General features: G+C 65.0%; 3 protein-coding genes across 5 annotated transcripts in view; 2 read left to right on the top strand and 1 right to left on the bottom strand.

Moving 5' to 3' along the window:
* The window catches only part of AKT1 (AKT serine/threonine kinase 1), a 20,029-nt gene extending 12,650 nt beyond the window's left edge, over nucleotides 1-7,379 (bottom strand). The window contains exons 1-2 of the mRNA XM_043921813.1: nucleotides 7,156-7,379; nucleotides 4,289-4,428 (exon numbers count right to left, since the gene is read on the bottom strand). Coding sequence (XP_043777748.1) covers nucleotides 4,289-4,334 — 46 coding nt within the window. The 5' untranslated portion in view covers nucleotides 4,335-4,428; nucleotides 7,156-7,379. The remainder of the gene's footprint in view (nucleotides 1-4,288; nucleotides 4,429-7,155) is intronic.
* Nucleotides 6,111-12,813, top strand: LOC122706443 (collagen alpha-1(I) chain-like). The gene is made up of 9 exons (XM_043921571.1): nucleotides 6,111-6,255; nucleotides 6,512-6,669; nucleotides 6,804-7,706; nucleotides 8,972-9,060; nucleotides 9,358-9,523; nucleotides 9,815-9,928; nucleotides 11,300-11,636; nucleotides 11,745-12,756; nucleotides 12,810-12,813. The coding sequence occupies exons 1-9, from the start codon at nucleotides 6,111-6,113 to the stop codon at nucleotides 12,811-12,813; spliced, it is 2,928 nt and encodes a 975-aa protein (XP_043777506.1).
* ZBTB42 (zinc finger and BTB domain containing 42) lies at nucleotides 11,985-16,363 on the top strand. Of its 3 annotated transcripts, none has more exons than XM_043922337.1 (2): nucleotides 11,985-12,280; nucleotides 12,810-16,363. In XM_043922337.1, exon 2 carries the CDS (start codon nucleotides 12,827-12,829, stop codon nucleotides 14,099-14,101), a length of 1,275 nt encoding a protein of 424 aa, XP_043778272.1. In that variant the 5' UTR covers nucleotides 11,985-12,280; nucleotides 12,810-12,826; the 3' UTR covers nucleotides 14,102-16,363. The 3 variants fall into 3 exon arrangements, with proteins under 3 accessions (XP_043778272.1, XP_043778273.1, XP_043778274.1); XM_043922338.1 differs by having other exon boundaries at nucleotides 12,014-12,280; nucleotides 12,988-16,363; XM_043922339.1 differs by lacking the exon at nucleotides 11,985-12,280 and adding an exon at nucleotides 12,397-12,809 and having other exon boundaries at nucleotides 12,988-16,363.
* The last annotated feature ends 9,568 nt before the right edge of the window (nucleotides 16,364-25,931 follow it).

The raw sequence follows: 25,931 nt of genomic DNA on the forward strand, positions 1-25,931 counted from the left end.
AGGAGGCGCACGGGCAGACACCGAGGGCACCCACCCCGCGGGAGCAGTCACGCGAGGCTCCCGGGGAGGCTGCTGGCCGTGAGCCTGGCCGGGGGGACGCCCGCACCCCCACCACACTTCTAGGAACTGGCCTGGCACGACCCGGCCCAGGCTGCCCCGAGGACTGCAGTGGGCAGGACGCCCTCCCCAACCCCATAGGGCACACACCGTGCTCCCAGGGGCCAGGGCCCTCCCCGCTCGCCAGCGCAGGGCCAGGAAGCAGACAGAGGCAGCGTCTGAGTCTAGGGACCCGGGGCTGAGGCGGGGATGACCCCTTACCCCCAGCGCAAGGACGCCCGAGCTTCCTCTTTTGTTGTTTGTTTTGAAGGGAAAATTCAGCCCGCTCACAAAACAGGAAACTCGGCCCCACACCGGCCCGTGGGCCTCAGCCTCAGCCACACGCCCCGGCCCGGGTCACCACCCGCAGGCTGGGGGCGCCCTCCAGGAACGGCCCCGCCCAGGCTCTGGCTCCCACCCTTGGGGTTGGCCGTCTGCTCAGAGAGGCCCAAGGGGACCACCCGGGCCAAAGCCACGGCCCCCGCGGCGAGACCCGGAGGGAAGCTGGACGCGCCTGGCTGGGCCAGAGACACGGAGCCCGGGGGCCCTTTCCAGCCTGGGCGCGGCACAGGCAGCGGCCCCCCTCCCCTGGGGGTCTCACGAGCCCCGTGTTCTGGCCAGCAGAACTGCGGCCTCCTCGAGGGGAGTTGGGCTGCACCCTCAGAGCCCCGCCCCGTGAGAAGCTCAGGCCTGCAGTGGGTGGGAGGGTGTCAGCACGTGGGCCCACCCTCTCTCCGGCCCAGAGCCAGCGGAGGGAGCCGGTGAAGCCCAGGGCGGGGGCCAGAAGCAGGAACCAGCCAGGCCGGGGGTGGGGCGGGGGAGGAGGCAGTGCGGCCCAGAAGCCCACTCCCCACCAGGAGGCCTGAGGCAGCTCAGTGAGCTGGCAAGGGCCTGGACCAGGGGAAGGTCCAGGCCAGCCACGGGCTGGGGTCGGGGCAGAGGCAGGCCTGAGGCGCCCCCGGGACCAGCCCCCCCCACCCCGAGCCCGAGGAACACGGGGCCCCACCAGGCGGACCTCACTGGGGGAGTGGGGGGCTAGACCCAGGAAGGGCAGGGTACCCCGTGCCCCCAGGCCGGCTCTCCACCTGCCTCTCTGCCCCTGCCTGCCAGGCCGTGGCGTGGGGGCTCCTCCTGGACTGCAGGCCAAGTCCAGGCAGACTGCCTCCTGGAGGAGGGCTTGTTTTTTCAATGGTCCACCTTGAAAACTCAGGACAATGCACATAAAAGACCCAATCTTTGCAAAGTGGCCTTTGTGAGCCACAATGAGCCCACCATTCCCCAGCACCCGTGGCTGGAGCTGAGAAGCAACTGCCCGCCACTCGGGGTGTCCACCATGGCTGGGGGTGTCTGCCCGCCACTTGGGGCATCCCATTTTGCTCAGGAAGTCAGCCTGCTCTGGGACACCCACTCGTACTCGGGACGTGCAGGTGTCTCTCAGGAGACCTACCCGCAGTCCCTGCAGCCCCACTTGGCCCAACCTTCGTCCTTCCCAGCCCCTAGCAGCTTGGCCGCATGCTCCCCGGGACGCCTGGGGATGTGGAGGCCCGGAGGCCGCGCCTGGGTGCTGCAGGGCAGAGACGGACGCTGGCCGCCAGGCGGGCTCTCCTCTGCCTGCTTGGCTGCTCTGGGCCAGAGCACACGTTGTCAGCGATGCAGTCCCTGAAGGGCAGGGGAGGAGCCAGACCCAGGGGTCTGTCCTACACGGACCCTGGCCACCCACCCCTCAGCTCTCTGCTTGGTCCCTAAAGGGCCGCTGCCCTTTGCCCACCGGCCCGGGGCTGGACACAGGGCAGACAGCACAGCGGGCGGCGCAGGCCCGCAGCAGCCCCCCGACCTCCGTAACAAGAGGCACCGTGGGGCACTCGGGGGTCTGTGAGGAGCTGGGGGACAGTCAGAGCCCCCCACTCAGAATCAGGCCCCTGGCGGCGGGGCTGGGGTGGGGAAGGTGGAGCCTCCCGCCACTCCCGGCCCCGGGCCCCCACTCCACAGAGCCGCCCCACGGGGGCCCTCGGCGTCCTCCTCCAGCCGGTCCTGAGAGGTGGGGACAGGGCAGGGCTTCTGGGACGGGGGGAGCACACAGGAGCGGCTGACAGCGCCCCCTTCCAGCCAGTCCGAGGGGCTGGACGTGCACAGCCGCCCGCCTGCGGACCCCCAGGAGGTAACCCCCCGGGACAGAAACACGAGTCCCCCGTGGCCTGAGAAACTGCACCGCCACAGCCCTCCAGCCCCAAATCGGGGTCATCCTTGATCCCCCCACCCCGGCCGTGATCTCTGCCCCTTTTGCCCTTCCACCCCAAAGTGCAGCACACAGGGAGAGCCTGTACTCGGGGGGAGAACAGATTTGTGGAAGACGCGTGGACGTAGAGAACAAGACGGTGGTGACACAAGGGTCCCCCGGGGGCACTGGGGGGCGCCGTGGGCATGGACCCGGGGCACCTCCTATGTGGCACGGCCCCTCCTGGGCCACAGCGGCCAGAGCGCCCCGCCACACCACACGCCGGCCGGAAGGCACGTGGGCCAGAGGCAGTGCGGACGCAGGACCTGTCAGGCCTGTGGCTGGCTGCGCTCCGCCCGGGGGCCGGGGGCCCGCCCCCCCTGCTCCCCCCGCTCCCCCCGTACAGACGGGGACACCAAGGCCTGAGGACGCGACGCACTTGCCCGTGTGGAGACCGACACGGTGACGGGGCGCTGCCTGGACACCCCCCGCCCCTCCGGAAGGCACACACCCTGAAGGGCCCTCTCAGACTCACCCAGGCAGCAGAGGGGCGCTTCTACCCGAACCGGGCTGGCCAGTGGACCCCCAGGAGCTGGGCCAAGGGCCCCGGCAGCCCTGCCCCCGGACACCTCCCAGGTCAGTCCCTGGTCGGTCGACAAACGCTTGCCAAGGATTCAGAGGCCCTGGACCCCGGGATGTGTCTGTACTGCCGCCAGGTGCAGAGGGCAGGACAGGGACTCAGGGCAGTCTCAGCCCTGACCCCAAAGAGGGCGACGAGGTGAGGAGACAGGGCGGCACGTGCTGGGGGGCGGGGACCAGGAAAGGGTCAGCTCTGGCGGAGGGGACCCAGACGGCCGGCCGCTGCAGGAAGCCCTGGCGGAGGGGGGGGCTGGCCACGGACCACAGGCCCCTGCAGCCGCCCCACCTCCGTCCAAAGGCCGAGCACCGTGCCCCTGGCCGCTGCCGGAGCGAGCTCTGAAAGCTCATGCTAACCACATCCGTGACCCCCGGCTTCGCGCCCCTGCAGCGCCCGGCGTCTCGTCTCCCCTGTGCTTCCCAGCCTGCTCTGCGGGGCGGCTCCCCAGGTGCCCACCTGTGCCGAGGTCCGCCTCCCAGCGGCCTGTGGGGTCCTGAGGTGGGGAGGGGACAGCATCCCCGGAGGGCGTGCATGAGGGGTGGGAGGCTAGTGGCTAGCTAGTGTGGAGTGGCCAGAGCTCTGGGAGGGAGCCGGTCTGCAGGAAGGGGAAGCTGGGGGAGCGGGTGGTGACTAGCCAACCCCCGGCCTGGAGCAGGAGAACATGACCTGCCCGGATGCCTCAGACACCTCGACACCAAGCCTGTCCAGCCCCCCGGCCGCCTGTCCAGCCTCTCCGGGACAGAAGGCAGTGAGGCAGACAGGGCTGCAAGGTGAGGCGCCCGGGACCAAGCTCCATCCCACCGGCTTCCCGAGAGCCCCTCCCTGGGCACAGGGGCACATGGGCGAGCAGGGGGCAGGCTGGGCGGGGGGCAGGCCAGGCAGCCTGGCAGCACCAGCGCAAGCCCGCCCCACGCCGGGTCCCAGGCAGTGCGGAGCCCCCTCCCGCCCAGAGCCCGGCCAAGACTGGCCCTGGGCCAGGCCCGCCAGCCCTGCCCTGCCCTCAGGAGCCCTCAGGCAGTGCCCTGGGCCGCCAGCGCGCCAGGCCTTGGATGGGCCCCAGTCCTCACTGCCTTCCAGGAAAGCGGGTGGTTCTCCCCGCCCGCAGCCTCGGCCAGGCGGCTGCACACCGGCCTGGGGTGTGTGTTCCCACCCGGGAGGCCCTGCGGGGCTTGTGTTCCCCAGGCCTCGGGGACGCTGGGCCCTGGAACCGCCCCTGGGCTGCTCCCAGAGTCCAGGGAGGCCCCGCAGGTCCAGCAGCCACAGCCCAGACCGCCCCCAGCCCCCGAGGAGCCACAGGCCCAGCTCAGGGCCCTCAGCTGGGCCGGCCCGCAGAGACTGACCTCGCTTGTGGAGCCAGCCCTCCTTCACGATGGCCACGTCGTTCATGCTGCTGCGGCTCCCGTGGGCCTACGCGACCCAGACCTCACTCTCGCGCCTCTCAGCGGGGTCCACCCCGCGCCCAGCGGGCCGCCGACAGCCTCTGGAAGAAGCAAAGGGAAGCATGAGGCGGAGCTGGGCCCAGGAACACTCCTCGGAGCTTCAGGTGCGCCCAAAAGACCCGTGGCGCCCGGGGTCTCAGCCCAGGCGCACCCTCCCACATGACCTGTCCCCCTTAGCCTTCAAGCCGCCGCCACCCCCCACACGGCCTTCCCACCCTGGCTCCAGATCCCAAGTCACTCACACGGCTCCCCCACCCGGGCTGTAAGCCCCCCTGCCACCACCCCTCCCGCACCCCGAAGCCCTCAGAGCTCACTGTCCCCCTCTCTGACCATCCCCACCTCCCCTGACCTTTGTACAAATGACTCCTGTCCCCAAAAGACCCCCCGTGGTATATCCCAGCCTCCCTAACCTGCCAACCCAGTGGAGGCCCTCTCTTCCAGGCAGTCCCCCTGACTGCTATCCCAGCCTCCCTAACCTGCCGACCCAGTGGAGGCCCTCTCTTCCAGGCAGTCCCCCTGACTGCTTCGGCCCACACCGCCTGCCCTCCCCAATCCCTTGGCGAGGGCACCCAGGTCTCCCCGTCCATGGTGCTCCTGCCCCGAGGCGGGGGTTCCCGAGCAGAACCCAGGCCACCTCCTCTCAGCCCCAGACCGGGAAGGAGAGGAGTTCCAGCGTGGAGAAGGCAGGGCCAGGCGTGCAGGCGGCTGCTGCAGACGAGCCGGAGCCCTCCAGGGTGACACGAAACCCCTCACACACCCACCCCAGGCCCCTCCTAAACCTCAGCGCCCCCGCCGGCCTGAATCCGGTTCATTCATTCGGCCAACATGGACCAGGCATCTCTGGTTTTGCCAGGCTCGGCACTGGGCACTGGGGACAAAGAGAGGTTCAGACGAGTCCTGTCTGTGAGGAGCACCCCGTCCAGGGTGGTTACAGACCCATAATTACAGCATTCAGGAGGCAACTAATCGGGGAGGGGGGACTGTACAAACACAGGGGCCCGGCACCCGCCCTCCGGAGGCCCACCAGCAGCCTCCTCGTGAGCAGACACTTTGGCCATTGATACTGTGTGGCCCACCCCGCTGCTCCCCTGCTGGACGAACTCCTAGGCACCCCTCAAAACCCAGTGCCCACATCACCAGTTCCGGGCATCCTGGGAAACAGCATTCTCCCCATGAGCAGTCCTCTGCTACCGTTCCAGTCAGGCACTCATGAAGGCAGGTCTGAAAAGACTCCTCTCTGGGACCCTCAGGCTGGGCAGAGACCCCTAAGTACCTCCGCCATGGTATATACGTACATATACACTCTTCCTATACACACTTCCTATGTGCATTTCCCACAGCCCACCTTACTCGGCTCCTGGAGAAAGCCGCTGTGCACTGTTCATCCTGGGCTAAACCTGGAAGGGCAGGGGGACCCACTCACTGCTTTGCGCCTGACATAAGGACAGGGAAGCCGCTCTCCGGCCCCCTCAGTGGGCCCATGGGCAGGCGTGGTGAGGAAGAGCGGAGGAGGGACCACCAGCGATGGGGCTCAGAGCCGGCCTGGCAGGCACAGGGGGCTCTGGTGACACTCCAGTGGGCGTGGCCTGGAGGCAGAGGGCTGGACTCAAAGACCTCTGGCCGGGACCCCACCCCCACGGGGCCAAGCGGGTCTGCTGCTGACAGGGCCAAACAGCTGTCGAGAGCCCCGCGTGTAAAAATATATCTGCGCACACACAGGGCGATGTGCCTGTGCAGAGAGGTGTACACCGAGCCGGGGCCTGGGCCGCCTCTGACGGGCGGGCGGCTGGGAGGGCACCTCTGCTTCCGCGGCTTCGGTCCTGCCAGCGCCTTCACCACGAAGCTGAATTACTGCTATGACTATTCAAGTCACGACCTTCCAAAAAAATAACAATCTCTGCTCTGAAAGGCCCCCTCCCTTGGCATCCAGAACACCGGTTTATGAACTAGATGTTCAGCTGGGGGGGAGGGGACCAAGCCCCACCAACGCACCCCACTCTTCACTTGGAGCAGAGGTCCAGGGCAGCCAGGAGTGGCCTGAGCAAGGTGGGAGGGGGCCAGGGGTGAACGTCGGGAGTGGGAGGGGGGCTCCGCCGGCCACAGAGCACAGGCCCACAACCCCAGCTCTGCCGGGACCCAATCCCACCCACCAAGTTCACCAGCTGCCCCAGGAGCCCCCCAACCTGGGCCAGGAGCCCCAGCCTCTGGGATGGGTGGGCAGCACTGCGGAACCCACCCAGCTCCGGGACCAGTCTCAGGGCCCAGGAAGGCTGCAGTCCTTTGTGGGAGGGCCTGGGCACCCAGCCACCACGGACAACTTTTTGTCCATGGGAAAATGAAGTCCCTTCCAAGGGCCCACCCACAAACTTGAACGAGAGCCGGGTCGAGTCTTTTCCCCGGGCCCCCGAGCACCCAGTGTGCGCCGGGCCCCCGCTGGCCGGGTGCCCCGGGAGCCCTCGGCCGCCACGGACCCCCGGCCCCGGCCCCCCGGCGCGCGGCCGCACCCCTCCGCCCCGGCCCGGGCCTCGCCCGCCGGAGCCGCTTCCCCAAGGTCATGCGGGAGGCCGGGGCCGGAGGCCCGCCACCCCGCCGCCCGCCCGGCCCGCGCCCTCCCCGCCCAGGCCGCGCTCGGCCACTTCCTGCTCCCGCGCCACCATTCCGGCCGCGCGCGGCCCGCGCCCCGGCCCGGGCGGCCACGAACAAAGCGGCCCGGCCGCGGGGAGGAAATCCGGGCCCCGGCGGCGGGCGGCGGGCGGGCGGGGACTCACCGGGCGCCGCGTCCGACGAGAGCGCGGGCCTAGCCGGGCCGCGGCCTCCGGCGCCCGCTGCTCCGCATCCCCGCGGGCCGGCCGGCCGGGGCCGGGCTGGAGGCCGCGGCGGGCGCTGCTCGGGCGGGCCTCGCGCGCCGCCGGGCCCGGAGCTCGTGCGCGGCCGCCGGCTTGCTCCTCGGGATGCGCTGGCTGCGCGGCTGCGCTGGGCCGGCCGCCCGCCCGCCGCGCTCAGCCCCGCCGGCCCGCCCTCTCCCCGCCCCGCGCCCGCCCCGCCCGGCCGCCCGCCCACATCCGCCTCCGCCGCCCGGGGCGCCCCCTCCGCGGGGAGCGGGAGCGCGCGGCGGGAGGCCCTGGGGCCGGGCCGGGCCGCTGGCGGAGCCCGGGCTCTCCCGCCCCGCCCCGGGGACTATGTCCGGGCCGCGGCCTCCCTGGCCTCAGTTTCCGAGTCTTGTCCGGCGAGCCTGCACTTCTCGGCCCAGTCCGGCCCCGACCTTGTTAACAGGGCCGGCTTTCTGCCTCCCTCCGGCGGGAGCAGGGCTGGAGTGTGGGTTAGTCTGACTTTTAGAATATACCCCAAGCTGGGAAGCCGGGGGCTCCGGGGCCACGGTGGGCCTAACAGACCCAGTCCAAGGCCCCTGCCTAGCGCAGGCCCCTTGGGTGGGGGTGGGGGGCGTGCAGGAGGCTAGCTGGAAGGTGGGCAGTCATCTGTCTGTGGGCTGAAGGCTTGCTTGGGTCTGGCCCTGGGCCGAGCCCTGGAGTGACATGGGGTCCGGGCCCTCATCCCTGGCGGGGGTCTTCCAGAAGCGCCCCTCCCCAGAAGGAACACACAGACATCTGGCAGCTACAAAAGTGAATAGGGAGCTCAACGTGGGGACCAAGAGAAAAGTGGGCCACAGGGCCCAGGGGAGGGGCGTCATTCAGTACACCTGGCCTGGAGGGATTCCCCCCCTGAGTCGGTATAGACACCCAGAGGGGGTGCAAGAAGGCGGGCTCCAGAAAAGGGCTGTGACAGCTTGAGGCAGCCCGGGGCCCTCCCTGATGTCCTCGGGGGTCCCGGGCACTCGTGGGGCACTGGGGGCCAGCGAAGGGGCCAGCAAGACACTGCAGACAACCCCCCACCGACCCCTCCCTGGGCCCTGCGGAGCACAAGCTCTTCCAACCGCCGCCCCTCCCCCACCCCCAGGCCTCCAAGTCGACTGCAATCCCTTCGCTTAAGGAAGGCTTGTGGGCTACCTTCCTGGTGTTGGTGTGTATTTGGGGAGGAGGAAGACATTTTTGTTCTTCCTCCAGAATCAGTCTTAGCCTGGTTGGGAGGGGTGGGGTATAGACACTTCATCTGGGTCAGGGTAGAAGCAGCTGAGCACCCAGGACAGCGTCCACAGCTGACCCTGGGGCTCCGTCCCTTCCTCTCGGGGCTGAAAAAGAAGGACCAGGGACACTCGCTCCTCCGACAGAGGACGCAAACCTCTGGGCTTCTACCCTCGACACCCCCACCCTCCTGCCCCAGCCAGCTGTCCCAGTGCTGAATGTCCACCCCCAGGCCCCCGTCTGCAGGGGCCAGGGGAAAGACCTGACCGGTCTGGGCTGCTGGGGCGCCTGACAAGCACTTGCCCCCAAACCCTCCCCTTGAGCCCCCTCTGAGACCATCCCCCTGGCCCCCACCCACCATTCCTCCAGGAGGGCTTTCCTCTGCACCCACCCCCCATCCTGGGTTGGCAATGCCAAGGAGAAGGCAGGGAAGCCCTGGTGGCCTCCAGGGGGGCACTGGGGGCCCGGGAGGGCGCCCTCTCCTGGGTCCTGTGGTGACCCGCAGCCATCCTCGCCATCAGAAGACAGACAGCGCCTGGGCCAGGAGTGTCTCCGCGGTGGTCAGGCCTCCTCGGCCTGGCCCGTGTCCAGGCGGTGAGCCCCACAGCCCTTCCCTGCAGCATAGCTGGGAGCCGGCCCTGTGGCCAGAGCCTCTGCGGGCCGGCCCAGCGCCCTCTGGCCTCCGGAGGGCAGGCAGAGCCCCTCTCCTCTAGAACACCTCCCGCCCGTCCCCCCACCAAGCTGAATGTCACTGCCCTGGCTGAGGCTGGGGCCACTCAGGAGCCCCTGAGGCAGATGTTGGCCACAAAAACTGCTGTACCGGCCTCCGGGGAGGGTGGCCACCTGCCCGTCCTAGAGCTAAGGGTCCTGCGGCCCTGTCACCTCCTGCAGCTGCCGGCCCTCAGGCAGGACTCAGGGGCCCGAGGCCCGGGCTGCCTGGTCTCCGCAGCAGCTGCAGGGCGGGGCCTCGAGGCAGCTCCCGGGCCAGATGGCCGCCTGGCTGGCTGAGTCCAGCGACGTTCGGCCCCCGCCGTTGCGACAGCCTCCTGCCACCCCTGTGCCTCAGGCCTCACCGGCCACAGCGGGGACTCACAGGCCAGGCCCGCTGGCTGCCGCGTGCCCTCTCAGGTGGCCTGGGACGGCCCCTCCCAGGCCTGAAGGAGGCAGTAACCCAGGAAGACTGGAGACCTTCGGACCAGGAAAACACAGGGGCCTCTCTCCCTGTCCCCTCCCCTGAGCGATGTCCGTCCCCCCTTAGCCACCCCTACCCAGCACACCCCCAGCCTCTTGCTGGCCACGTCCCCTGCTGCTGCATGGACCCCATTCCGTGCCCCACGACCTCCGTTAGGGCCCCAAGGAGCCCTTTGTCCCACCAGCCAGGCAGGGCAGGCCAGGACACTCTGCCCACCCCAGGGCCTTCTCTCCCGGCCTGGCTGGGGAGCTGTGTGCCCGGCCTGGGCAGGTGGGCACGTCAGAGCAGTTAGAATTAGGATGCGGGCACCTATGGACACTGGACAGACACCTCCGCCCTGCTTTCACTCAAGAGTCACAACTACCCCCCACCTCGTGCCCCACCAAGTCTCAGCAGCAAAGATCCAGTGGAGAGCGTGGCGTGGCAAGGTCACGTGACACGGGAGCTCCCTGGAGAAGGCGAAGGCCCCAAGAGGAGATCATGGGATTGAGGACATCTGAGTGGGAGCGATCAAGAAGGCCCACTCCCGGGGGGGGGGGGGGGTGCTGCTGGAGCAGAGACAGGACTGGGGAGGAGCCGGGAAGGGCTCTTGGGGAGACATGTGTGGAACCTGAGGACTCACGAAAGGCCCCAGGGCCTTGCCATGTGCCGGGCCCTCCAGTTAATCTCCCCCTTTTGCATGTGAGAATATTAGGGTCTGACGAGGTTAAGGGTCATGCCCAAGGTTGGAAGGGGATAGAGGCAGGAATCTGAGCAAGACCCCGAGAAGTGGTCCCCTCTGGGTTCACTCTGACCTAACTTGAAATCAGCTACCCACACTGGGGTGGCGGCGGGGCGTGGAAGTGAAGGAAGGGGCTGGCCTCCTCAGGAAGGGGTCCCCAGAGTGCCTGGGCCCTGGGAGCCAGGGCAGTCTTGCTGACTCTGAGCGCAGTGCAAGTCCAGGGTGCCAAGCCAAAGACTGCCAAATTTAGGAAATAAAAATGCAAGCTGCCCGGTGAAATCTGAATTTCAGATAAACAAGGAATCGATTTTAGTATAAGAATGTGTCTTTCCTTCCTCCAGACTTTAGGTCCTAACTGCAGTGGGCCCCAGGGCCTCCGGTCACTCTTCAGGCCCCCAGCCCACCAGAGTTTAAATAGGATCTCTGGAGCTCTACCACCCCCCCCATCTCACAGTCAGGAACCCCCCTCCCAGGGGTCCTGGCCTCCCAAGAGCATGGCTAGGGGGCTCCCCACCGCGCCTTTCTGCCTCTTTGCCCTTGTATACCTGGCCGGCTGGGGTCCCGCCTTTGTAATCCAGCATCCCCCATCACCACCCCCACTTCTAGTCAAGGCCTCCTTTCTACTCCTGCGCCGAACCCCACCCCTGCCCACCCTCTATCTCCCGGGGTTCTGGGCTGCCAGACTTGGATCCTGGTTCAACCACTGCCTGCCTGCTGTGTGGCCCTGGCGCCTTCCGAACCAAAACCAGTGAGATAACGAGAGCGCCTCTCTAAAGCAACGGGGCTGCTGGGACAGCTGAGCAGTGGTCCACAGCGCCTGCATCCTGCTCTGCAAAGGCAGCTGGGAAGACTGCAAGCCAACAGTCACCCCACCTGGGGGTCCCAGCCTCTCCAAGTTCATCGCTCCCTGTTTTTCTCAGGCTCATTCCTTCACCCAGGACCTAGGTGTCCCCCCACACCTTCACGTGGTGGCCTTGCACCTGAAAGGCCAACCCAGCTCCTTCAAGGTGTCATCTCTCCCAGAACACTACCCCCTCACCCCTCCCAGCCCCCAGTCCGGCTCTGGGCTTTGGGTGCAGTTCCCTCTCTCTCTATCACTGCGATGGCCCCCTCACCCCATCACGCCTTCTGGGACCGGCATGGTCCCCAAGGCTCACAGCTCCGTGCACCTGGCTCCCAGCAGAGGCTGCGCTGGGTCCGCTGAGAGGATGGAGAGTGCCCAGTTTTGGAACACCAAGGTCGAGAACCCGCCCAAACGTCTGGAAAAGGGGCCCAGCTAAATTAAATTCAAAACGAGGCTTTCAACGAAAGGGGGTGTCATCTTCTCAATATGTACGACTCCCCCCGCCCCCTCCTCCATCCCAGGGCGGGCGCCCCGCGAGGTGGCCGCGCTTCCCGGCTGCGCCTTCGGGAGACTGGCGCCGGCACTGGCTGGGAGAGGAGCTGGTCCTCGGAAGGGGTCTCTTAACAGACGGGCGCAGTTGGGACCCCATGGGGGGGACCCCGAGGATGAAGCGGCAAGTATCGCGAGAGAGCCCCCTCCCCCGCCGCGTCCCGCGTCCCCTCCCACCCCAGCGCCCCAGATGGCGGCGCGCGGGGCCCGGCCGGGCGGGGCGGACAGGGAAGGGGCGGCGTGGGTGACCTCAGCGGTTCCGCCGCTCCGGGAAGTCGCCTCGGCCCGCCCCCTCCAGCCCCCGCCCCGAGTTTCGCTCTCTCCGGGGCGGGGCAAGAGGCGAGTGCTGCCGGGCCAGCCAAGTTGGAGCGCGCCCCGCCCGGCGCCCTCCCCGTCCCCGCGCCCTCCCCGCCGGGGCGCGCTGCCCGCAGCTCCGCACGCGCCGGGGCGGCACCGGGGAGGGCGCGCGGCGCGGGCAGCGGCCGGAGAGGAGCTCGGGGCGGCGGAGGTGAGCGCGGGGGGGCGGGCGCCCGTCATTGCCCGCCCCGCCCGCCGGCCCGCTCCCCGCGGCCGCGCTGCCTTAAATGGGGCCCCGCGGCGGCGGCGGCGGCGGCATCTGGCGGGCCGAGCGGCAGCTGGAGGCGGCGCGGAGGCGCGGACTAGGGGCGGCGGCGGCGGCGCGGCGACTCGGGCGTCGGGGGACGCGGCCGGCGGCCGCCCCAGAGTGAAGTTCAGGGGCGCCCGCGCGGGGAGGGGTGCCCCGGGCGGAGACGCGCGCAAGTTCGCGCGGCTCCGGCCCCCTCCGCTGGAGCCCCGGGACCCGCCCCCGCGGCGGAACAGCTCCTGTTTACTTTCGATCGAGTTTTTCCTGCTCGGGGCAGGTGCCCAGGGCGGCTCCGGGCGGGCAGTCGCCCGCGGCGCCCCGCGCCCCTCTCCCCGCGCTGCCCGCACCCGGGAAGGGCTGGCCGGGCGGCTGGGGGGCGAGTGGCGGCCGCGGCGTCTCCAGGCGCGCTCACGGGCGTCCCGTTTGTGCCCAGGTGATGACCGCGGCGGCATGGAGTTCCCGGAGCACGGCGGGCGGCTGCTGGGCCGCCTGAGGCAGCAGCGCGAGCTGGGCTTCCTGTGCGACTGCACGGTGCTGGTGGGCGACGCGCGCTTCCCGGCCCACCGCGCCGTGCTGGCCGCGTGCAGCGTCTACTTCCATCTCTTCTACAGGGACCGGCCCGCGGGCAGCCGCGACACGGTGCGGCTCAACGGCGACATCGTCACGGCGCCTGCCTTCGGCCGTCTGCTGGACTTCATGTACGAGGGCCGCCTGGACCTGCGCAGCCTGCCCGTCGAGGACGTCCTGGCCGCCGCCAGCTACCTGCATATGTACGACATCGTCAAGGTCTGCAAGAACAGGCTCCGCGAGAAGGAGCGCGCGCTGCCCCCGGAGACGCCCGCCTCTGGGGCAGAGCTGCCGGGCCGGCCCCCGGGCCCTCTGTCTGCCTGGGCCCCCGCGCCCCCTCCAGCCTCTCTGAAGGCCAGGCTCCCTCCCGCTGGGCCAAAGGCCACCCGCCCTCCGCCCGCACCGGGACCTCCCCACTGGCAGGCGCCTGGAGAGTCAGACCGGGCCCTGGACCTGTCGCTGAAGCCCGGCCCGAAGCGGCCGCCCGTCTGCCCACCCTGCGTCCTCCAGACCGCCCCCTGCCGCCAGAAGCAGCCCGGGACCCAGCCGGTGGTGAAGGAGGAGCCAGCCTCGGAGTCCGAGCCGGAGGACGGCTGCAGCAGCCCTCGGAGCGCCCACAGTCCCCTGCGGCCCCCCGGTGTTCCCGCGGCGGAGCCCCTGGCCCGGGGCTTGGGGCCGCTACCGGTCCGCGGGGTGGGCAGGGGGGCGCTGGGGCCCGAGGCGGAGCACGGGGCGCTGGAGGCCGCGCTGCGGCCGAGCGGGCGCCTCTGCCTCTGCCCGCTGTGCGGCAAGCTGTTCCCCGGCGCCCACGTGCTGCAGCCGCACCTCAGCGCCCACTTCCGCGAGCGGGACGGCGGCCGCGCGCGCCTCTCGCCCGACGGGGCGGCACCCACATGCCCGCTCTGCAGGAAGACCTTCTCCTGCACGTACACGCTGAAGAGGCATGAGCGTACGCACTCGGGCGAGAAGCCCTACACGTGCGTGCAGTGCGGCAAGAGCTTCCAGTACTCGCACAACCTGAGCCGCCACGCCGTGGTGCACACGCGCGAGAAGCCGCACGCCTGCCGCTGGTGCGAGCGCCGCTTCACGCAGTCGGGGGACCTCTACCGCCACGTGCGCAAGTTCCACTGTGGCTTGGTCAAGTCCCTGCTGGGGTGAGGGCCCACGGAGGGGCCGAGGGAGTGTGAGGCCTGGAGCTCAGCGGGAGAAGCCCCCAGGGCTGGGCCAGCCCAGCGGAAGGAACCCTGCTGCCCCGGGAAAATGGCCCCAGACGTGGCAGGACTGGGAGCCGCCCGGGCAGCCTCCTCCAGCCTTGGCCCTCTGCACCAGCTCACTGTTGTCCCTGGACCTGCCTTGACCAGACACGGAACTCCTCCGTCCCCTCCAGTCTGTCCCAAGGAGCGTCCGAAGGGTCTGAAGGGCCCGGGCTCCCCAGCGAGAGGAGGCCAGCGACCCTCCTCCCAGGCTTTCCTGACCGCCCCACGGGCAGGCCCCGGGCACCCTGTGAGCTTGGCACGCGCTCGGTGAAGGATGCCCGCTCACAGATGCTGTCAGTGTGAGTCCCGACGGGAGCGCGGACGGAACAGGCCGTTCCTGGCGGGTGGCAGCGGCAAGCCCCGCAGGGCCCTCAGGGCACAGCTGGCGTCCCAGGGGCGCGGCCCCAGCAGGAACCCTGGTGGCAGTAGCAGAACCAGCTGGGAGCAGGGGCTGCGGAGTTGCGGGCGCTGGGGAGGGAGGCAGGCCCTCCGCAGCTCCGGGCCTGCCCACACCGCAGCGCAGGGCAGAGAGTGGGGTTTGGAAACGTTTTTCTAGATACAGAAGGAGCCTCTGGAGGTTGCCAGATGTTGGCGCGTGGTCGCTGGGCCGTGCTGCTCCCCTGCCGGAGCGCAGGGACCAGTGCGCCTCCTGGCCTCCCCAGGGGCTGCCGAGGGGGCCCGGGAACGCAGCCACCCGCCTGGAGTATTCCTGGTCAGTGGTAGGCCTGATCTGGAGGTCCTCTGTCCCCCTGATCACGGTCTCCCTGGAGCTGCTGGTCATTGCCAGAGTGCTGCGGGGGGGGGGGGGGGGGGATGGACCGAAGGCTGCAGTTTGGATCAGAGCTTCCTTTTCCTAGGGGGGGTCTGAATGAAAGCAGGCATTGCTGGGGCGGGGTGGGGGGAGGGCAGGTGGTCTCCTTGCAGTGGTCACAGGACCCCCCCCCCACACACCGCTTGCAGAGGCTGACGCTCCTAAAAGGCAAAAGGCTGCTGCATTTGTGCTTGGTGGGGGCCCTCCGCCTCGTCTGCCTGCTCCCTGGCCAGGTCTCGCTGCTGGATCCCAAGGCGGTGGGTAGAGGTGGGGCCGCCCCAGGTTCTGGGGGTCCTGAAGGCGGCAGAGCCGCCCGGACTCCTGGTTTCCCCAGAGGGCGGGCTCTTTCTGCTGTGACCGGAAGTGGTGCTGAGGTCCGAGTTCAAGTTTAAATTATTGCTCGGCTCCTGACAACACTTGATGTCGTATTTATTCGTCTGCCTGTTCTGGAGTGAGGAGACCATTGGCCTTTGCAGCAGGTGGACAGGCGGGGGCTGCCCCCCTGCAGGCCTTCAGCCCTCCCGGTGTGTGGGCAGCTGGCCTGCGGACCAGAGAGAGAACCAGGGGAAGGGGACCCCGCTTCTGATTGTCCTGGCTCCCGGGCCTGCACCTCTCGAAGGGCTGGTTGGACTGCACGCGTGGGTGATGTGCTCCATGATCGGATTTCCATGCGTGAGTGTGTGTGTGTGTGTGTGCGCGTGTGTGTGTGTGTGAGAGAGAGAGTCTGCCTGTGTGGGCATCTGTGTCCAGCAAAGGCGGGGCCCGAGCCGGACCAGCACCCGAGCCCCCACCCCAGCAGGCAGCAGGGAGATGAAGCCTCAGCCTTGGTTTTCCCCCCGGGGTTTCCACTGGGGAAGAAATTTATTTTCCCGGGGCAGGAAGCCTGTCCTGAGTTATCAACACTGGATTCATTGTTTTCTGCAAACAGTTACTGTGAAGTTAATGTAGAGAGAAGTGGTCAGTTTTATGTTTAACAACTGACACAGTTCAGATAATATATATATATATATATATATATATATATACACACACACACACATATATTTAAGACACAAACCGTTTGGGATCGTGTCGCAGGAGCGTGTGTAGATAGACGCCTTGCTGGGGGCGCCTGCTCTGTGGGGCCCTCCTGGACGGCCCAGCCTCCCGCCCCTCGGGCACCGCTGCCCCTGGGTGGGGGTCCTCCGTGCCCGGAGGACAGTCGTTGGCGCTCAGCGTTCCGCGGGAGGACTTGCTGGCACGCGCCCGCCTGCTGTGATGGTCTGGAAATCAGTGCTGTCTTCCCCTTTGCACGTCATCATCTCAGTGACAGTGATAATAAAGCCCACCCCAGGTGGAGCGGGCCGTGCTTATTCCTGGGAACACCAGTGCGTGTGGGGACTGGAAGTGCCGCTGGTCTTCGGGGGGGCCCACCCGGGTGGGCGGTGGGCACGCCGGGAGCCCTGTCCCAGAGGCCACCTGCCGTGTCTCCTGGGTGCAGTGGGCTGCAGCCGGCTGTGTACAGGTGATGGATCCTCATTCCCCAGATTTGTTACCTCGCCCCCACCCCAAATCCTGGGGAGTAGGATGCGGGTTGGGGCCTGCTGAGAGAGCTCGTGGCCTCTTGCCTGGTGTAGGGGTGCTTTCTGAGGCCCCCAGCCCTCTGGTGCTGGGTCTCGTCCCCCTGCTCCAGAGGAAGTCCCATCCCCTGCCCCCCCTTCACCCTGTGCCTCTCCCCTCCCTCCACACCCCATTTGTACACCCCTGCCTCCCCCTGGGCGGGATGGACACTCACAAGAGGTGAGCAAGGCTGGGCGGGGGTCTCGTGCCCGCCCCCCCACCCCTACCCCGTGGCGCCCAGCTTGATCTCGGGACGGCTGAGTGGGACCTGATCGGGCGGGTGGCTGGACAGGCTTGGCTTCTGGGGGTTCTAGGACCCATGAGCCAGCTCCAGCTGATAGAAGGGCTGATGGGCAGTCTGCATGGACATTTCAGGCCCCCTCCCCTGACAGGGGCCTGAAGCTGGTGGTTCCCTGAGCCTCCTCACTGGGCTCAGGGCAGATGGCCTTGAGTGTGTCTCTGGCCGTAGCACCCGCCAGGAAGAGCTGAGACAGACCCTGGAGGGGGTGGGGCTGGGAGCCCACACTTGCTGAGAGGACCCCGGAGGGTGCCCCGGGGTGAACTGGTACAGGAAGGGCTGCTGGTTCCTGGGCCTTCGAGTCTGGACCCTAGGTGCACGACGTCCTTGCTTCTGGGAGGTGGCACCTGCACCTTCCCTGCCCGGCCCACCCTGCCTCTTAAGGAGCCTTCCTCCTGGACCGGAGCCACTGTCCTGCAGGGAGGCCCTGCCCTGTTCCCGGCTGGGCCCGTGACTCAGCCCGGGCCTTCTCAGAACCCAAAGGAGGCTGTTGCCGTGCCAACCCGGGCAGGGCAGGGGGGCAGTCAGAAGGTACCTGGCGGGGCAGCTGACCAGGATGGGCTTCCGGGACCCCTCCTGCCAGCCTGGCTCTGCCCAGCCGTGCTCACACTCTGCCCCCCACACATGGGGGGAGCATCCAGCCTAAGGCACGTGGAGAGGCCTGGCTGGCCTGCAGTTGCAGAGCCAGTGGGTGGCAAACCCAGGCCCTCCTACAAAGCTCGCCTGCTGCCCCCCCGCTGGTGCTAGGCACACCCCTCCCCCTGGTGCAGTGTCTCTAGAGGCAGTGCTGAGGGGAGGACTCAGGGGAGAGAGGGCTCCACAACCACAGCAGGGGAGCACTCAGGGTTAGGAGCGCACGGCACTGGTGCCCCAGGCTGCGGCCGCCCTGCGGAGGTGGCAGGGTGAGGGGCCATGTGCCAGCGGGTGCAGACGTGCGGCGCCCAGGGCGCCCCAGGGAAGCTGCCGGCTTTGAGGCAGGGAGCGCCCGGGGCAGATCTGGCCAGCCTCAGGCCCCCCTCCCCAGCTTCCTCTGCCCCCCACCCCGGGCTCAGCGAGCTGCCCGCAACCACCCCCCCCAACCCCTCCCCTGGCCTCGCTGCTCCCAGCACTCGTGCCCGCCGGTGGGTGAGGTTCACCTTCAGACCCTCAGGACAGACACACAGGCTTCTGACCCACCAGCTCCATCCCCACCTCCCAGCCTGGAGGAGGAGGGGGGCACCCCAGCTGTTCAGCCTCTGCCCGGTCCCCTGGCCCAACACTGCTCACCCTTCTCCACAGCCCCAACCCCACCCGGCCACAGTCACTGCCATTGTCTCGGCGCCTCCCTTCCACACCCCCTCCTCCGCATCCACAGTCACCTCCACCCACCCTTAAGGCGGGGGCCCCCCAGGACCCCCCATCGAGGCCAGTTTCCAAGCTGAGGGCCTGGAGCTGAGCAGCCGCAAGCCGAGGAGAGGCAGAGACAGTGCAGCCCTCCCAGCGGCACGGGAGGTCCTTCCAGGGCCTTCTCCGCCCGTCGCCTCCTCCCACCTGCTCGGAAGGGCAGACGTCTGTGCCCTCCCCACCCGGCCAGCCACCTGGCCTCCCAGCACCTGCCCCCAGGTCCCGTCCTCTCCCGCCTCTGAGCCCTCGCAGGGGAACAAGGCACCGTGGCAGACAGCTGCTGAGGGGAGCCTGGGCACGGCCAGCGGGCATGCTGGCGGCGCTGCTGCTGACGATGCCGACTGGGAGTACGGCGCAGGGCTTGGCCCCAGTGCTCCCTGGGGCGGGGGAGCCCGTCCCCACAGTGCTGGCTGTGGTGGGGGGAGTGGGACCCGCCAGCAGTTGGAGGGGCATCACCGTCGGGTCCCAGGCCTCCTGGGCCACCATGCCCCCCGGCCTGCCTTCTCCGTCCTGCAGCTGCCCCTGCCCAGCCCCGGGGGGCTCCAGAGGGTGGGAGGTGGTGGGCAAACCCCAGCAGCCGCGGAGGAGTCCAAGGACAGCTGGTTGCAGGGCCAGGGTCCAGCGGGGGTGGTTCAGAGAGGAAGCTGGCTGCGCTGACTCGTCCAGGCACCCAGCCCCAGCTCCAGCTGGGTCAGCAGGTAGCCCCGTAGGGAAGTCCGGCTCTGGGGCAACCAGAGCTCGCCCCGCTGAGTTGGGATTCAAATGGGTTTGTTTTCACCAGTTGGAACAGAAATCTGTGTACAGAGAAAGCCCATTTCCTTTCCTTCTTCAGCAGACAGCTGGAGCCTCGAAAATTAGGTTCTGGAGCCAATTCCAATGTGTGTGTGTGTATGTGTGTGCGCGTGTGCATATGTGTATGTGTGTGCATGCACATGTGTGCATGCATGTGTAAACGTGTGCTGCGGGTGTGTGCGTGTGCATCTCCATACATATGTACATGTGTGCGCATGTGTGCATGCATGTGTAAACGTGCATTGCGGGTGTGTGCATGTGTGTCTTGGGGGGTGTTCCCACCCCTCCGACAAGCAGTGCTCCAGTACCAGCTGGGTGTCCTACAACTCAACCCCATTCAGACACTGTCTACCCAGACACAGCTTGGATCCATGCTTAAGGGTTCAGTCCCACAAGACAGTCCTGCCCTCCCCCAATTCTGATGCTAGTCCCAAGCCCAGCTTGTCACCTGTACCTCTAACCCTTGGGTTATGGAGCAAAGGCTCCCCTGACCCCAGCAAGACAGATTATTAGATCCTTCATTTATTAAAAAAAAAAAAAAAGGATATAGTTCAGGGTCAGCCAGGCGATTCCTGGGGCGAGGTGTAGGGGCAGCTGTGAGCTTCCAAGCTCCCTCTGGTTGAGCCACTTGCCCTGAACCTCCGTGGGCTGACCAGCCGGGACGCCCCTGAACCTCATCCTGTAGGGGCTTCATGGAGGCTTCGTGCCTGGGCGCAATTGATTAGATCATTGACCGTGGAAGGTCGATTCCATCTCCGCTGCCCCACTTCCCGAGAGGTCAGGGGGTGGGGCTGTCATCCAAGGTTGGCCCTCCTGGCAGCCCCACCCTCAGGGGCCTCCAGTCACCTCCTTCACAGGGCAGATGACAGCTCGATGAGTTTCTTCACACAGGAACTGCCGAGGGTTTCAGGAGCTCTGTGCCAAAGACAGGAACGAGGACCAAATATGTATGTTTCTGTTTTTTTGGTTGTGCCGCGTGGCTTGTGGGATTTTAGTTCCCTGACCAGAGACTGAACTCGGGCTTGGGCAGTGAGAACGCAGAGTCCTAATCCCTGAGCTGCCAGGGAATTCCCTGTAGTTCTCGTTGTGAATCATAAACCACATCCTGTCCTGTGTCTTCGCTGGTACTGCGGGTTGGCTAGCGCTGCCCTCACACAGCACTGCGGGGGGGCTTGGACCCCCGGTGTCACCGCTCACACCCTGGAGCCTGGGACCCCGGATCCAGGAGCACAGGGCCGGCTCCTCCTGCAGCCTGTCTCCGTGGGGTGCAGATGCCGTGTCCTCACGCGGGCACCCCTCTGTGCCTGTCTCTGCCCTCACCTCCTCTTACGGGGTCTCCAGTCAGACTGGATGAGGGCCCACCCTGGGACCCCAGTTCACCCTCACCCCCTCTTTGGAGACCCTGCCTCATAACGCAGTGACGTTTGAGCTCTGGGGTCAGGGTCTGCAGGATCTGAATTTGGGGGCACAGTCTAGCCCCATACCTTTGTTGTTTCAGAAAGGCACGGAGGCTGGCAGACCCCAGCCCAGGAGCGGGGAGGCTCAGATCCCATCCTGGCCCTGCCCAGATCCAGACGAGCCACCACAGTCTTCTTGGAGGTGAAGTCTATTGGTGTTTCCCTTTTGCCCTCCAGCCCACAGGCCGCCGGCTGCAAGGCATTCAGAGCCACAGCTCTGCGGATGTCACCCTCCCCAGGAGCCCACAGGCTGAACCCTGTTCTGCCCACACCCTCCCCAGGGGCCACAGCCCTCGAACTCCCCCTCCCTCGGTCCGTCGCACGGCAGCCTCCCCCGCCCCAAGGCAGCCCACATGGATTCTGCTTCCTCGCAGGGGGCACAGACGGACCTTTTCTCCCATCAGTCCCCACCAGCCGGCCAGGAATGGAGGCACATTTCTCCATCACTCCTCACAAGACCCCAGCCCTCCCGGGTCTCAGGCGTCCAGGTAGAGCCCCTCCTTTCCTCACACCTCTGGGCTCTCGACCCACTGTCCCTCCTCCATCTCCACCTCCAGGTGCCAGGCCCCCGAGGCTCAACCCTGTGCAGGAAACGCAGCCAGTGCCCCGCCCTGGGCTCCCAGGCCTCTTCCCTGCCCCCCTCAGCCCCACCCCTGCCTCTGTCACCACGAGTAAGGGCATCTGCTCTAGGACTCCTTCCCTCCCCGCTGACCTGATCAAGCTTTACTAATAATTCAGCCTTGCAGCTATGAACCCACCAAACTTGTCATCTCCTCACCACGCCTCCCCTGCACCCCTCTTTATTCACTGCCCCTGCCCAGGCCTTGAGCCACTGGCCCTCTTTTTTGATCAAACTCTGGGGCAAAACTGAAACCTGGGCAGCTGTAAATATTCCCTTCACTGTGACATCCTCCAAAAAGGCAGGGCTGATGGCTCCAGGACTCATGAACATCTACGTGACCTCCTTCACACCCGTATCATAACAGAGAGAGATGCAACCGAACCTCACAGAGTTTGCACCACTGGGGAAGCGCGGCTAGACTACCTCTCGGCTCAGTTGCTCAGTCATGTCCAACTCTGCGGCCCCGTGGACCGCAGCACGCCAGGCCTCCCTGTCCACCACCAACTCCTGGAGCTTGCTCAAACTTATGTCCACCGAGTCGGTGATGCCATCCAACCATCTCATCCTCTCTCGTCCCCTTCTCCTCCTGCCCCCAATCCCTCCCAGCATCAGGGTCTTTTCCAATGAGTCAGTTCTTTGCATCAGGTGGCCAAAGTATTAGAGTTTCAGCTTCAGCATCGGTCCTTCCGAAGAATATTCAGGACTGATTTCCTTTAGAACGGACTGGTTGGATCTCCTTGCAGTCCAAGGGATTCTCAAGAGTCTTCTCCAACACCACAGTTCAAAAGCATCAATTCTTCGGCACTTGGCTTTCTTTGTAGTCCAACTCCCACATCCATACGTGATCACTGGGGAAACCATAACTTGGACTAGACAGACCTTTGTTGGCAAAGTGATGTCTCTGCTTTTTAATATGCCATCCCCTACCCCCACGGAAAGTAGTGAGACATGCTGGGCAAAAAAATAAAAAGGTATGTTTAGAGTAACAGTCAGAAGGCAGTGGAGAGCGGGTGAAGCAGAACCTGGACAGGAGCCCATCTTTGAACAACAAACACTGGCCAGCCAGACGTGTGTTTGTGGCCGCAGGGTCACCAGACACGTCCCAGGGGAAGACACACATCAACGGCTGAGCAGCGCACAGAAGAGCGTGAAACTCACAAAGCCACAGGGAGCCGTCACCGCACCCCGACCTGAAAGTCGGTGAGGGACACCACCGAGTGTGGATGGAGACGTGGAGCAACCAGAGCATTCCCATGCTGCACGGAAGACGGACTGAGCTTCTGATGAAGGTCAGCATGCGCCCATCACTGGAGGAAGCAAGTCCGCTCCAGAGCGTGGCCCAGGAGAGCTCACACACGTGTGTGCAAAGGGACCTGACTCATGTTCACAACGGGGCTTCCCTGGCAGCCAGAGGATTGGATTCGGCGCTCCCACTGCAGGGCGCATGGCTTCAACCGGGCAACCAAGATTCCACATCCCTCGAGGCACAGCCACAGTGTTAAAAATTTTTAAAGCCTTAAAAAATGTTCACAGTGGCTTTCCCATATTACCCGGAAACTAGACGTGGCCTGAACGTGCATGAATGTGACCGCCGCACACTCACACCACAGGGTGAAACAGACCCAAAGGGAACCGGCAAGTGAGGCGTGCCGTGGGTGGACGTCATCGTCCCCAGGATGCCATCCAGGAGCTCCAGGGCAGGCGGAGCTGTCTGGGGCGGGGGGACCAGCAGGATGGCAGCTGGGCAGAGGAGGGCAGGCCGGGCAGAACACAGGGCATGTGCAGGTGACGGACATTTCCAGCTTTATCTGGGGGTGTGCCATGCGGGTGCAGCCGTTTGTCAAGATTTACAGTTAATCTTTGTGTCTTTCCGCACGTGTGCTGTTAAGACTGTGAGACAGTCGTGGGAAGACAAGGGTAGTTGGGGGTCTGGACACAAAGCGAACGGTGGAAGGACGGGTCGCTGAGACTCGTGATGGGTGCAGGGAGTTCAGTGCACCGCTATATCTGAGATTTCATGAAATAGGTGTTTAGAGCGGGGGGGGAAGAAAAACAACAATGCACTGGTACATTCTGCCTCAGCCTGGCGAAGCTAACAGCCTGGCACCACCCTTGCTCGGGGCAGCTGTGGGCAGCAGCACTGGCACACGGGATGGGCAGGGTGCTGGCTGGCACGTGTCTGTTGTGGAAGGCCACTTGACAACTGCTGTCCACGTCACGAGCACGCGTGCTGGACCCAGGCGCTCTAGGAATCTGCCCTACAGATAAGTGCACAGGAGCGTGTGAGAGTCTTCATCAGAACCACGATGCTGGAAAAGGCTCCGATGTCCAGGGGCAGGGGCCGGGTTAGTGACACCACGGCCGACACGCTGGACAGAAGACGTCACAGCCACGGAGTGCAGGTGCCCCGTGTGGGGCAGGGTGATCTCCGCGCTGTGAGGTGAACCTCGGAAGTGCAGAGGGGCGCTGGCCACCCTCCCCGTGTAACTCCAGGGCACCTGTGCACGGCAACATCGTTCGGATGTGTGTAAGGTCTCTGGCAGGATACTCAAAAAGTAGCTAACTTGATAGCTATTTTGATCACTCGTGCGGCTGAAAGTTGGTGTCTGGTGTGGGAAGGGGGGGGGTCCTCCCAGGGGGCCCTAGTGGTAAAGAGGCCACCTGCCAACGCAAGAGACGTGAGAGACGGGGGTTCCATCCCTGGGTCAGGAAGATCTGGGGAAGAAAACAGCAACCCACTCCAGTACTCTTGCCTGGAGAATCCCATGGACAGAGGAGCCTGGTGGGCTACAGTCCATGGGGTGGAAAGAGTTGGACACAACTGAAGTGACTTTGCATATGTATGTGGGAAGTGGAAGACCTTTTTAAATTTTTAATCACCTTACCAATCATTTGTTCCCAGTTCAAATGTTAATTAAAACATAAACTTCTTTATCCCACAACTCCTTCCACTTTTCATCACTGGTTAGTTCTGTGTACCTTCTACTTCCTTTTCCCCCGAACTACTGCGTTTTATTCTTTATCATTAAAAGACACACATTGGAGGGCTCCCCGGACGTAAACTCCCTGCCTGCTCTCTGCCCCATCTTTGTTGCTGTTCAGTTGCTCAGCCGTGTCTGACTCTTCGTGACCCCACGGACAGCAGCACATCAGGCTTCCCTGTCCTTCACCATCTCCCAGAGTTTGCTCAAACTCATGTCCATTGAGTCAGTGATGCCATCCAACCATCACATCCTGTCACCCCCTTCTCCTCCTGCCCTCAATCCTTCCTAGCATCATGATCTTTTCCAGTAAGTCAGCTCAGTTCAGCTGATAAAGAATCTGTCTGCAATGGAGGAGACCTGGGTTCTGATTCCTAGGTTGGGAAGATCCCCTGGAGAAGGAAATGGCAACCCACTCCAGTATTCTGGCCTGGAGAATTCCATGGGCTGTATAGTCCATGGGGTCACAAAGCAGGACACAACTGAGCAAGTTTCACATCAGGTAGCTGAAGAATTGAAGCTTCAGCTTCAGCATCAGTCCTTCCAATGAATATTCAGGTCTGATTTCCTTTAGGATTGACTGGTTTGATCTCCTTGCAGTCCAAGGGACTCTCAAAAGCCTTCTCCAGCACTACAGTTTGAAAGCATCAATTACTTGATGCTCAGCTTTCTTTATGGTATAACTCTCACATCCATACCCCATCTTTACCTCCACCATGATTCGCTTCTAGTGTATTCTCCAATGTTTCCTTTTATAAATACAGGCAAATATTCTTTTCCCCATCATCACCCCAAAATGTGGCATACCATCACCATGTTCTGCATGTTGCCTTTTTTTCACTTAAAAAAAAAAAAAACAGACCATGGAGACCTTCTCCCGTCAGCACATAGAAAGTTCCGTGACCCCGTTGTCGAGGGCTGCAGTGTTCCCTGGTGCAGCTGTCCTGACGTGATTTGGTCTTCTAGAGGGACACCTACCTGGTTACCCCTTTTGCTGTTATAAGCAGCGCCTTGGTCAGTAACCTTGATCGTGCGTCCTTCTGCACAGGGACGGTGTATTTGGTGTACAGAAAGCACCCGTGATCCTGTCAGGGGTCAAAATGCTTCCTTGGGGGTGGCCCCTACCCTCACCCCTGCACCTGCTTCCCCGCCACCTTGCCAGCCCAGCCTGGTAGCAAACTCGGATTTACAGGAAGTTTCCCGTTCTTGTCTGTTACATTTCTCCTGTTACAGGTGTGAGGTCCCCTCCTTCCCGGTGCTCACTCCCACCCCCGCCCACTTTCCCAGGGGTATTTCCACTCCAGTGCTGAAGGAGTCACCCAGTTCTTTCCAGCACGTTTACATTTTCACTTCTTTCACATTTGTATCTTTGTTCGATGCTTTCGTTTTAACTGGTACGTGGTCACACTGAGGATCTGACATCTTCATTATTCGGATGAGCAACACTATTCAAGTGTCCACCTGCACCTTCGCTACTGGAGAGTGGCCCCCAAACTCCCACGTGCGTCCACGCCTGTCCCCTCCCACTGCTCCCCCCAAGTCCCTGCCTGCCGCCCAGTTCTGCGGTGGACTCAGTAGGCCTTGAGATGTATATTGATCTGTGGCTGGACAAGCTGCTCTCATTTCTTTTTTTCTGGGTTCCTTTGGCAGCTGGTACTTTCACTTGTCCATCTTTCATGCCAACTGGAGCATCAGCTCCTCCAGTGCATGGGGAAGCGTTCTCCTTACTCTGCAATCCTCTCCAATCAGTTTCTCTCCCAACAGGCCACCAACACTGCAGGTCGCCAAG

This window comes from Cervus elaphus, chromosome 13 (assembly GCF_910594005.1).
Source record: "Cervus elaphus chromosome 13, mCerEla1.1, whole genome shotgun sequence".
Classification (NCBI taxonomy): Eukaryota; Metazoa; Chordata; class Mammalia; order Artiodactyla; family Cervidae; genus Cervus; species Cervus elaphus.

Excerpts from the sequence above, each read along its gene's own strand:
- LOC122706443 (XM_043921571.1), top strand. The coding sequence starts at position 6,111 with ATGTGCCTGTGCAGAGAGGTGTACACCGAGCCGGGGCCTGGGCCGCCT. Across the intron at positions 6,670-6,803 it reads CAGGAAGGCTGCAGTCCTTT|TGTGCGCCGGGCCCCCGCTG; the intron begins GTGGGAGGGCCT and ends CCGAGCACCCAG. Across the intron at positions 11,637-11,744 it reads GGTCGAGAACCCGCCCAAAC|GGCGGGCGCCCCGCGAGGTG; the intron begins GTCTGGAAAAGG and ends CCTCCATCCCAG.
- ZBTB42 (XM_043922337.1), top strand. The coding sequence starts at position 12,827 with ATGGAGTTCCCGGAGCACGGCGGGCGGCTGCTGGGCCGCCTGAGGCAG.